The 11,926-nt window shown below is 33.6% G+C and overlaps 1 protein-coding gene across 1 annotated transcript; it reads left to right on the forward strand.

Annotated features, from left to right (window-relative positions):
* Positions 1 to 1,514: 1,514 nt before the first annotated feature.
* Positions 1,515 to 3,307, forward strand: LOC116852261 (piggyBac transposable element-derived protein 4-like). The gene is made up of 2 exons (XM_032832445.1): positions 1,515 to 1,972; positions 2,149 to 3,307. Exon 2 carries the CDS (start codon positions 2,274 to 2,276, stop codon positions 3,114 to 3,116), a length of 843 nt encoding a protein of 280 aa, XP_032688336.1. The 5' UTR covers positions 1,515 to 1,972; positions 2,149 to 2,273; the 3' UTR covers positions 3,117 to 3,307.
* Positions 3,308 to 11,926: the final 8,619 nt, after the last annotated feature.

The following is an 11,926-nucleotide window of genomic DNA, read 5'->3' on the forward strand; positions in this document are numbered from 1 at the left end:
CACACTACTACACGATAGCCGTTGGAGTGAGCGAAATACAAGAGTGAGATAAAAAGAGAGGGAGAAGACTCGAGTGACATTTCCGAACGCTGCCTAATACCACTGCTTTAGGTAAAGCCTGGGAGCGCGCGAACGTCTCAACATCACAGGCGGGCTTTTACATACCGCTAGCATTTATTGTTTATTTTTCAGCAACTACAAAAAAGATATCGATGCCATTAAAAAAGCATCGACTTTTCTACAGTTTATTGTATTGGAATTAGAGATTTATAATTAGAAATTAGAAATTAAAAGATATTGATTTCATTAAAAAAACATTGACTTTTCTAAGCGCTTTTCTTCTATGCTTTACTTAACGCATCTGTATTAATATTACATTTAAAAACCTCTAATTCCAATAGAATGAACTTTGGAAAAAATCAGTATTTTTTTAATCATATCGATATCTCTTTTGTAGTTGACGAAAAATAAACAATAAATGCTAATAGCGTGTGAGCCTGATTGCGACATAGAAACGTATGGGCGCTCTCACGCTTTACCTAAAGTAATAGTATTATTCGTACGATTATAAATCGCTAATTACAATACAATAAAATATGGAAATTTCAGTTCTTTTTTAATGACATCGACATCTTTTATAGTTGTCGACAAATAAGCAATAAATGCTAGCGGCAAAGCCTGCCTGCAAAGTCAAGACGTACGAACGTTTTCACGCTTTACTTAATGCACCAGTATTAATTGTACAATTATAAACCTCTATATTGAAATTAATGTTTTTTATAATAATACAATTTATGTGAGTAAGTTAAATAAGACGTGGAAGTGCGTGTACGTACCAACATCCCGGTCAAGCTATTTAATGCCGCTAGCAATTATTGTTTATTTCTTGGCAACAACAACAGATCATTCAAAAAGCACTGACTTTTCGACAGCTTATTCTATTAGAATTAGATGTTTATAATGGTACAATTAATACCAGTGTGTTAAATAAAGTGTGGAATCGCGCGTACGTCTCGACTTTGCGGTCAGCCCAAATAACACAGAGAATTCAAAAAGAATTCAGTCATATGTCACCAATTTTGAGTTCATTTTCAGATGCAAAAAAGTTTTTCAAAATTCAGTTTAGTGAAAAAAATTCTTTTCGCGTATAGAAATGAACTTAGAATTGGTGACATACTATTGAATTCTTTCTGAATTCTCTGTGCTATTTGGCAGGCTTTTACGTGTCCCTATAATTTATTGCTTCTTTCTCAATAAAAGTACAAAAAATACTGATCATTAAAAAAGCATTAACTTCTCTACACTTGATCATTAAAAAAGCACTTGATCATTAAAAATACTGATCATTAAAAAAACATTAACTTCTCTACACTTGATTTCGTTGCAATTAGCTGTTTATATTAATGTGATTAATACGGGTGTATATCAGTTGGACACGGGGCAATTGGACACAGTCCAATCACAAGTCGCTGTTCCAAGGGACCCTACAAATGTCTCTAATCACACGGTGCTGTGATTGGCTGTGTCCAAATACACCGTGTCCAAGTGCACCGCTTCCGATTAATACAGGTGCGTTAAATAAGGCGTGGAAGCGCCCGTATATTTCGATGTCGCCAATTCACTTTTTTGCAGCAGCTTGAATTTTCTATTTATTTTTCTGTAATCATTGTACGTATTGATGTTATTCGAAAAGCTGTATTTTCTTTATACTGGATTCTGTTGAAAATAGCGGTTTATAATAATATGATTAATACCAGTGCTTTAACCCTTCGTTAGGCGCAGTATCCAATAGATACGCGTTCGTGTTATAACACGTCGTCGTTACTACAAGATTGCAAGTTCGAACTTGTTCTTCTAAATATGCTTCTAGCTCGATCCCCTCCATTCCTTAGTAGTGTCCGAACCCGGCTAGAGGGCGCATGTATAACGTTGTGACGCATCGAAATCTGTGAGATACATTGCGACTATCCACGTAAGTTTTCATTATTTACAATTTTACGTAATGTAGTCTCTTACACTTAGTAATGTCAAATAAATCTGTATTGATTTTGGTTTTATCAAAATTATTTTTGTAAGCCTAAAGAAGCCATATGTATCTGAAAGATACATTGCGACTATTGGTGTAAGTTTCTTCATTTTTTTTCACAGGCTTTTTTTCATATATAAGGTTTGTAAAATGGAGTTTACGTCAAACACTACATGTGATATGGATGACGAAAGCGATGTTCAAAAATTTCATGAGTTATTAAGAGCACAAGACTCCGATAATAAAGATGACATCTGTGAAGACGATACCGACACTGACGCCAGTGAGAACTTCGAGAAACGTAGATGATTCGGAAACCGAACAGGATGACATTTCATCTAACACGGATGACGACGAATATGAAGATAACGAATATTTTATGGCATATAAAAGAAAAAACCGTAAAGTAATAGATTTTTGGAAATGGAAGAAAACGTCTTTCATCAAAAGAAAAAAGGTATCTCGTAATATTTTGGTTAAACTCCCAGGAGTAGTGGGAAAAGCTAAAAGCCTGAAAAAAGTTATGGAGACTTGGTCATACCTAATTGACAACGGAATTATCAATGACATTGTAAAATTCACTAATCAATATATCGTCAATTTACAAGGCGAATTTAGCAAAGAAAGAGACGTTCGGATAACAGACGAGGTCGAGATTAGAGGATTCATTGGTCTGTTATACCTTCTTGGAATTTATCATGCCAGTAGACTAAACTTAAATGAAATCTGGGATAGCAACGGAGGTGGAATTGAAAAATTTCGTATGACAATGAGCCAAAAAAGATTCCAATTCTTGATGCATAGTTTACGGTTTGACGATAGAGATTCAAGATCCGAAAGAAGATCTGTTGCACCTGTGCGAACAATTTTCGAAAAATTCGTTGAAAATTGCCAACAGAATTATTCTTTGGGAGCCAATGTCACAATTGACGAGATGTTGGTGGGATTCCCAGGAAGATGCAGCTTTAAGCAGTATATTCCTTCAAAACCGAAAAAGTATGGTATCAAGATTTTTAGTATGATAGACGCGAAGCTGTTCTATATATATAATATGGAAATATATGCTGGTAAAGCACAAGACACTCAGTAATAAGGCAGTAGACGTAGTAAAACGTCTGGTTACACCGATTTATAACACCGGTAGAAATGTGAAAATGGACAATTGGTTTTGTGATTTCACTTTACTAAAAGAATTAGATGAAAAACAACTATCAGTCGTTGGTACATCTAAAGCTCAAATTCCTATTGCGTTTAAAATCACTAATAATTGCCCAGCTTACTCTAGTCTTTTTGGCTTTCGAAGAGAAGGAACACTTTTATCTTACGTTCCCAGGAAAGGAAGAAATGTAATTTTGTTGTCTAGTTTGCATGATGATGACGAAATTAATCCCGAAAATGTAGAAAAAATGAAGCCAAGTATTATTACATTTTATAATAAAACCAAGGCAAGTGTCGACATAGTTGACCAGATGAGTGAAACTAATAATGTAGCCCGAAATACGAAACGTTGGCCGATGGCTGTATTCTTTGCAATACTGAATATCGCAGGGATAAATTCACGAGTTCTTTTTATAGGCAACGGTAATGTGTGGATATCTCGAAGAAAATTTTTGCGCACATTATCGAACGAACTAACTCATGATCTCATTATTCGTCGAGGTACTTCTTTTCTTGGAATACCTATCAATATCCAAGAGAAAAAAAAGCGATATAAAGATAATATAAAAACATATAACGACAATGTTTCTGAAACAGCCACTGAAACTAAAACAATCAAAACAGAAGAAGATACGGGAACATCAAGGAAACGAAAGCGCTGTCAAGTATGCCAAAGCCAGAAGAAAACAAGACTAACCCAGTACAAATGTGATATTTGTAATAAAGCACTTTGCTTAGAACATTTGCGAGGGCTTTGTGATACTTGTAAAGATATTATTTTATCTTAACTATAAATACGTCATAAACATATTTAATTTTTTAGCCAATTTTTATGTCAAGATTTAATTTCTAAGTTGGTATATTTTATTATCAGAATATTTACAAAACAGTGTTTTTTTTTAATTTAAAGATTTGCGTTTGAAAACTTCGATACTTTCTTGTGAAGATACTATCTTATCTTAACTGTAGACATGTTATCAAAATGTTTAATTTCTGAACCAATTTTCAAGTTAAGACGTAATTTCTAAGTCGATTTGTTTTACTGTTAGAATATTGACAGAAAGATGTTGTGTTCAGTTTTGAAGATTTATATTAAAAGACTGATTAATATATATATGAAAAATTAAAAGAAATATTTAAAATAAAAATAAGTGGTACCTTTTTACTCATTTTAAGCCATTATACTAACCCTTCATCTGTTTTAATCCAGTTTTTCTTAATAAAAGTTTTAATCACTATCCTAGTACTTTTCAACGTGTTTTTCACTATTGTGTTGCACCTTAATGTCTGCTCTATTAGTACTGTACTAATGAAAGAAAAACTATTTCAAGAAACAGAGTATGATAAAAGAAAAATTTATGTATCTTTGAGATACAGTGTGACCATTTACGGGAGAAACCTATTGCGCCTAACGAAGGGTTAAGTAAAGCATGGAAAAGCGCGAACGTTTCGATGTCGCAATCAGACTTTTACATACTACCACCATTTATTTCTTATTTCTCGGCAACCACAATATATAGATATTGGTCATTTTAAAGGCACTAACTTTTCCACAGTTTATTGCAATTAGCTGTTTATATCAATACGATTAATATTGATGCATTAAGTAAAGTGTGGAAGGACACGCATATTTTTACGTCGCGATAAGGCTTTTACATACCGCCATCATTTATTGCTTATTTCTCGACAACAAAAAATATCGATGTCATTCAAAAAGCACTAACTTCTCCACAGTTTCTTCTATTGGAATTAGTGGTGTAGAATGATTAATTCGTATTCATTAAGTAAGGCAATAGAAAAGCACGTATATTTAATCGTCGAGGCAAGACTCTTATATGCCGCTTGCATTTATTGCTTATTATTCGACAACCACAAAAATGTCGATATCATTCGAAAAGTACTAACTTCTCCACAATTTATTCTGTTGAAATAGCGGTTCAAGTCATATATTTATAATGGAGAAAACGTGATTAATACCAAATGTTTATGATATAACCCACTGGGCAAAAAGTTATCAAAAATATCTCTAAAAGATATCTAAATGTGGAATCGGATAACATGAAGAGACTTCAAAAAGCTGTCGAAACGATAACAAAATGTTATCTAATGCGCCGTTTTTTGAAGACAGAAAGGTATCACAGAAAAATGTCAAAATGATTTCTCAAAAAGAGGTATTTTTAAGATATCTCAGGTATCAACATATTAAAATTTCATTTATGATGTCAAAATAATTCCTTAAAATAGTGGTAATTATAAAGCAGAGGAGCCTCCTCACTGATTTGCACGATCTTCGTCAGATCGTGTATTTTGATACGTAGAACACGATTCTGCAAGAAAAAGTGTCGCTCTCAAGCAGGTTAAAAGTTATGAAGTGTCGACAATGCGCTGACAGATTTTCTAACCCCACACCCAGTGAAAAATGACTTATTGATCGATGTCGAAAAGACGTCGAATCGACATCGAAATCGTCAAATAGAGATCGATTCGACGTCTTTTCGACGTCGATCGATGAGTCATTTCTCACTGGACATCGCATTATCGACAAAATAGATTTCCTAACCCATAACACAAGTGTCATTTTTCAACATTTCATAACTTTTAATCGGTTTAAGAGCGACACTTCTTTTTTGCAGGTTTAAGTTCTACGCATCAAAATAATACGAACTGACAAAGTTTCATGCAAATCGGTGAAGAGGCACGAATACTAGTGCACGGATCGCGCGGACGCAAGACAGGAATGTTGGGTCAAGCAACCTGTACTAAAGTGCACTTAGATTACAGTTTTCGTTGTATCTGCATTTATTAAACTTTGCCTCATAAATATAACATTTGTTCACCAAACAATTTTTTAAGTCTTTCTTGCATTATTACAAGGGTATTACAGAACCCGATTTGGTTGAATAAATTAATATATAGTCTCATGCTGCCTCGTGCACTGAATATTTATTCAAATAATTTGTTCAATATTTATTTCGATCTTTTGACACAATTTACAGGATATTTTTAAGAAATTTCTCAAACAGGAGAACTTCATGAGCTCTTTTAGATGTCTCTGGAACATGATGATTATTCGATATTCATTTAGACATTATTTCCGAAATACCAAAATATGTTCCTAAAAAAGTTATTTTTCAGTTCTCATCCTCACAATATTAAATTGATATCATTTGACATGATATTACAAAGAGAACATTTTCAAGAAATCTCTCAAACAGGATAACTTCTAAAGCTTCAAGAGCTCTTTCAGTAGATGTTTCACCCTTATAGAAATATCATACTAAGAATCATTGATAATCATTTATTTTCAGTATTAAAAATACTGGATAATAAGTAATTATCAATGATTCTTAGTATGATATTTCTATAAGGGCGGAATATAATGATTATTAGATATCATTTAGATATCATTTCCGAGATATCAAAAGTTCCCTTTCTGACAAGCGTGTTGACTGGGAAATTATATACTCTGTATGTCATATTTTAAAATATTTAAACTTATATACGTATATCTTGTGATTTATATTGTACACAATTATAAAAATATTGAATAAAATTTGCAAACAAATAATATATATCTATGCGTAATTTTATAGTGTCGCGAAAATAGTTGATCTCTTATAAATTTCTGATACATACATACTACTACGTAATATTTAAAATGTTTTTTATAAAAAATGTTTTTTTAATATATGGATCAGTTAGTCAATATTCTCAAACAAACGTCCAAATTTATATACACTGAGAAAAAAATTTTCTTAATTGTAATAAATACATTTGTTTAAATTTGATTAGCTTTATTTAAGTAAATAATATTTTGAATGTAAAACCTTTTTATTTAATTAAAGAAAATGGAAATAAAATTAGCAAGCGACATTTTGTTGAACTGTTTATTTGAATTACATAGTTTACTTGAACACAGGTTTTATAAAATGCAAAGCAGGTTTGTTGAAATGTAGGAAATGAATTCTTAAAATACTGAATACAAATTTCTTAAATCTAAAAATGATGTATTAGTAAATATTTGTTTCGATTTAACTTTTCAGAGTTTTACAAATAATAAATGGAAAGTTAAAAAAAAATATTATTATTTGTGTCATTTATTATATTTAAGGAAATCTTTATTTAAATGAAGGTAATATATAAATTTTATTCAAATATACGTCTCTTGAAATATAATAAACTCTAAAAAATATATATTTTATTTTAAACACATCATTTATTATCTTTGAAATTTTAAAAGTTCTAATTTAGACAAGTGTTTGCTAAAATTTCTTTTTTCACAGTTAAGAAATTCAAACGATACAAAATTAAAAAAGGGCAAATAAGAGTTGACGCCAGTGACTGCCAGCGAAATTAATTATATATTCATACAATGAACAAATATAGCTCGTATACGTTTCGGTCCCAATTTTGGACTCTCTTCAGTACAAAATACCATTTAAAAATTACAGTTAAAATCCGTCAAATCACAGAAACCACTAGATAGTAAACGACTGTTATCTTAAAATTGAGGTAGATAATATAAGTTCCAAATTATAGAAAATTAGAAATGTCAAATGCTTACTGTAACGTCCGGATCTATTTTAGAACATTAATAATATATTATTATAGACCGGGAGGCCGACTTGTCTGATTTCAGACATCACTAGATATTTTATCCCTACGTTACTAGATGTAAGTACGCGCGCATATGCATATTCGCGAGCGTTAAAACATTATAATTAAAATGCCGAATGCTGCGTGCTGCTGGAGAGTCTCGAAATCAACGGATCGATCCAAAGAAACCGCTATCGCTCAGTGCGATAAGCCAACATAAACAGGAGCATGAAAACTGAATCCTAAACACCACTCAGGACACCGACGCGGTGACATCATGCAAAGGAATGAATCTCTTCCCTCGCCATAACTCCATGGACCAATCGGAGAACGATTCTCAGCGACAAAGCGACATATAAAAGCGCGCGCATTTGTAGAGAAGGCAATAATTATTTTCTTCTCATAGTTAGTCTCTGGTAGCTTCGTGTACTTATTCAGCATATTATACTTAGTCGTAAAATCCGACTGTGTTGCAATTACTTTTGCCTACCCTTCATATTTCAAACATTGCGAAATCAAATTCTGAATCGCGGGCCGCATCAACCCGCGTGGTATCGGAACTTCCGAGGCCGAGCCAGGAGAACAAGCACCGCTGATTTTCCGCCAGATTCATCAATCGTTTCGCCAGGCTCCCGAGACCCAGGGTAAACTCGGTGAAAAGCAGAGTGACCCAAAAGCGGAGTCATCACTCTGTTGACCGTCCACGTAAGTCACTGATTTCACTACTTTCAAATTTCCCTATATAGTTATTTATCGTGGACGTAACACTTACCAAGCAGTCGAAAATAAATAGAACGGCGTCAACAGATTTAACGGATGTATACTCGTGGTCTAAAAGGTTTGTGCACTGATTTTTTACAGATTTCGGAACGCGTCCCAACTTCAGGAGAGAGACAACCACTACTTGACACGCCAGCGCCGCCACTTATTACGAGAGCAAAAGGATAATATATACGAGGTGCGTTCGGGAAGACGCTATTCGTGCTATTTTGCGCTACAGGCTGTTTGGGGAGCTAGGTAGTAGCGCTACCAAACGCTATCATGACGTCACTAACGATAGCGGTGACGTCATAACTGCTACCAAAGCTATTTCTTCCAAGGTAGTGTGATGATAGTGTTTGCGTTGGTAGCGTTTTCAAGCTCCGTGAACATTCAAAGTGCCAAATTATTATGGCTGCGTTCCGAAACTCACTGTCAGTACTTGCAGTACTGCAAAGTCGTTCTGAAATACGTCGCAGTAAGCTTTCAATGTACTTTCGTTAACACGTGACGTCATATATTTTGACGTAATTTCCTGCTTTCGTTACTGCGGCTGGCGAGGTAAGACACCAGCAGTGAAAAAATGGCGGCGCTTCTGTGATGAGACGTTAAGCCTCATATGTTCAGAAAGTAATAAAATATATAATGTAACAGTTAGTCGTGAAGATGCTGAAAAAGCACGTACAGGTATAAGTTTGTAATAATCAATAATTATTTTACTTTTATAATTATTTTATTTTTATTTTATTTTGTTTATTTAATTTAGGATTTAATAATTTAAATAAGAATTGAAAAGTACTTCGTTTAAGTCTGAAACAATAAATTCCATTTTCTTGATATTACTTTTTTTTTTTAATAATCAATGGCACATTTTATCATATTTCTTTTACATGCGTTTGATGTACATTAGGTAAAAATTGTATATTGTTTTCTGTACCGAAAGTGCATTTGAAATTCCTCGTCTGTATACAATGGTATAACACTTTCAACATAGTCCTTGCAACGAAAACGTGGAGTCAAATTTCTATTAAGAGTCCTTAAAAATATATCATCTTCTTCGCTATCTGAAGAACTTTCAGAAGATTCTATTACATATTTTACAACTTTTGTTAAAATCACAATCTCCATATCACGCTATGTTTGATCCATAATTATCTATGAAACTTGTTTATCTTAACCTCCACAATACTGAATATTTCTACTGCGAGTCCGTTCCGTTATTGATTGCATTACAAGCTGAAAAGCAGCATCAGTAATTACGGAACGGATCCGCAGTTCTACTTTATGACGTCATACTTTCAGTACTGGCAGTTAATTTCGGAACGCAGCCTATAGTGTTGAACGACGCCGGTTTTGAGAATTGCACACACATAATGGACAGCACAGAAATAAATTCGGGATGCCGAAACTGGAGAAGAATATAAATTACGTCTCTCACCGACGAGTGCATATAAAGCACAAACTGGTAACTCTTTTTTATAAAACAACCCATTTGAATACTAATTAAAGATAGGTTAGGTTCTGATTATTGGAGTATTTAGTTATCTAAATTAATTAAATTATTTCATAAGTTTACAGAGTTATTTTTATTTCTACCATGCAATATATATATATGTGTGTGTGTGTGTGTGTGTGTGTGTGTGTAATTTCTTACTCTTATTTATATATATTAATGTGTCTAATGCCACTTGATTTTGCTTCTTATTGCAATGTTGCTTTAAGTTTTAAATTTATGATTTTCACCTTCTTTGCACATTCGCTTCCACCTATTTATTCTGCAATTGTTAATGCATACATGTAATGCTATTGTTATTTAAACTGCAGATTTAACTTTCGCTATAACTCTTTTGAATGTAGCACGTCAAGCCCGTGATCAAAATAATGACGCATATATAATGACGCATTTATAAGTTCTTGCACTTTTCGTGCTAATAATAGACCTGTTCTTTGTAGCTGCACTGCTGAACTGGTGCAATATATTGAAGTGAAACAAATATAAGTTTTCTCACTCTAACTTATTGCACTAGTTCAGCAGTGCAGCTATAAAGAACAGGCCTATTATAATCAGTTCTTTTTTATTTACCATTTCTTATATTTAAGTATCCCACACTTGATGGATGTCTAACCTTATTCGTACTGATACGTACTGAAATAGACGATACCACAAAACACCACAGCATGCAAACGCTATACTATTGCTGTTCATGGAGCTCACTAACGCTGTCGCACTATTTGCTCTACGAACAGTTTTAGTGACGTTCGCTTTGGTAGCGTTAATAGCGTCTCCCCGAACGCACCCACGGTATATGCCATCCTTCTGCTCTCGTAATAAGTGGCGGCGCTGGCGTGTCAAGTAGTGGTTGTCTCTCTCCTGAAGTTGGGACATGTTCCGAAATCTACAAAAAATCGGTGTACAAATCTTTTAGACTACGAGTGTATACAATGTAAGGTAGTCGCAAATAGAAGGCAATATTAAAATAGATATTTGTTCAGAAGAGCTACCTCACCTCCGATTTTAATAAAAGAAGGCTCAATCGACGCGTTTGTGCATGCCAAATAATTTTTTCCTCTGACAAAATCGTCGCTCTCTACTGCGAAGCGAAATATTAATAGACAAAGTTGAGGGCATGTTAGGTTAGAAAATCTGTCATACCATCTATCTCTAGCTATGTAACTGAGAGGCTTCGCCCCCCAGACCTCCCTATCACGGGGGGTGGGGGCTACAGTCTTTTGTGAGAAATTCACTCTAGCTTAAGTACAAGAGACTATAGGCTGCGTTCAGAAGACACAACTGTTGTACAACTGTTGAGTGAGCGCTTACTGAACAGAGATATGTCTCCTGAACGACCATTTATTGGATAATGCAATATGTGCATGCGCGAAGTGTAGAGCGAGAATATAACCTTTTTCTTGTGATAAATTTAAGCCGTAAGCAAAGAATCAGTAATGGATCGATATAATGCAATAATTCTGGCATTATTAGAGGATGATATTGTACACAGAAATGTAGTAGGCTATTTAGCAGAGGAATTGCAAGAACAGTTACCAAATGGTTTCCATATTCAAGAACGTGGTGTTCGTAATAAAAATAGAAATTATTATGAAGTAATAATTCCATTATACAATGACATCGTTTTTAAGGAACATTTTAGAATGTCTACAAGAGCTATAGAAGTATGTAAATCTATTACTATTTTATAATCTATTACTATTTTATAATCTATTTACTAAGAAGAGTGAAATTAATGAGACGAAGAGAGAGAGTTAAATTAGATATAATTTAATATTTGTTATAAATATTGATATAGGAGTTAGCAATTATGATTGGCAATGTCATGGCAAATCCAAATCATGTAGCGCCATTAAGAAAAAAAATCCTATTCACCA

This window comes from Odontomachus brunneus, unplaced genomic scaffold (genome assembly GCF_010583005.1).
Source record: "Odontomachus brunneus isolate Ranch 3 - 2012 unplaced genomic scaffold, Obru_v1 Obru_scaffold_209, whole genome shotgun sequence".
Classification (NCBI taxonomy): Eukaryota; Metazoa; Arthropoda; class Insecta; order Hymenoptera; family Formicidae; genus Odontomachus; species Odontomachus brunneus.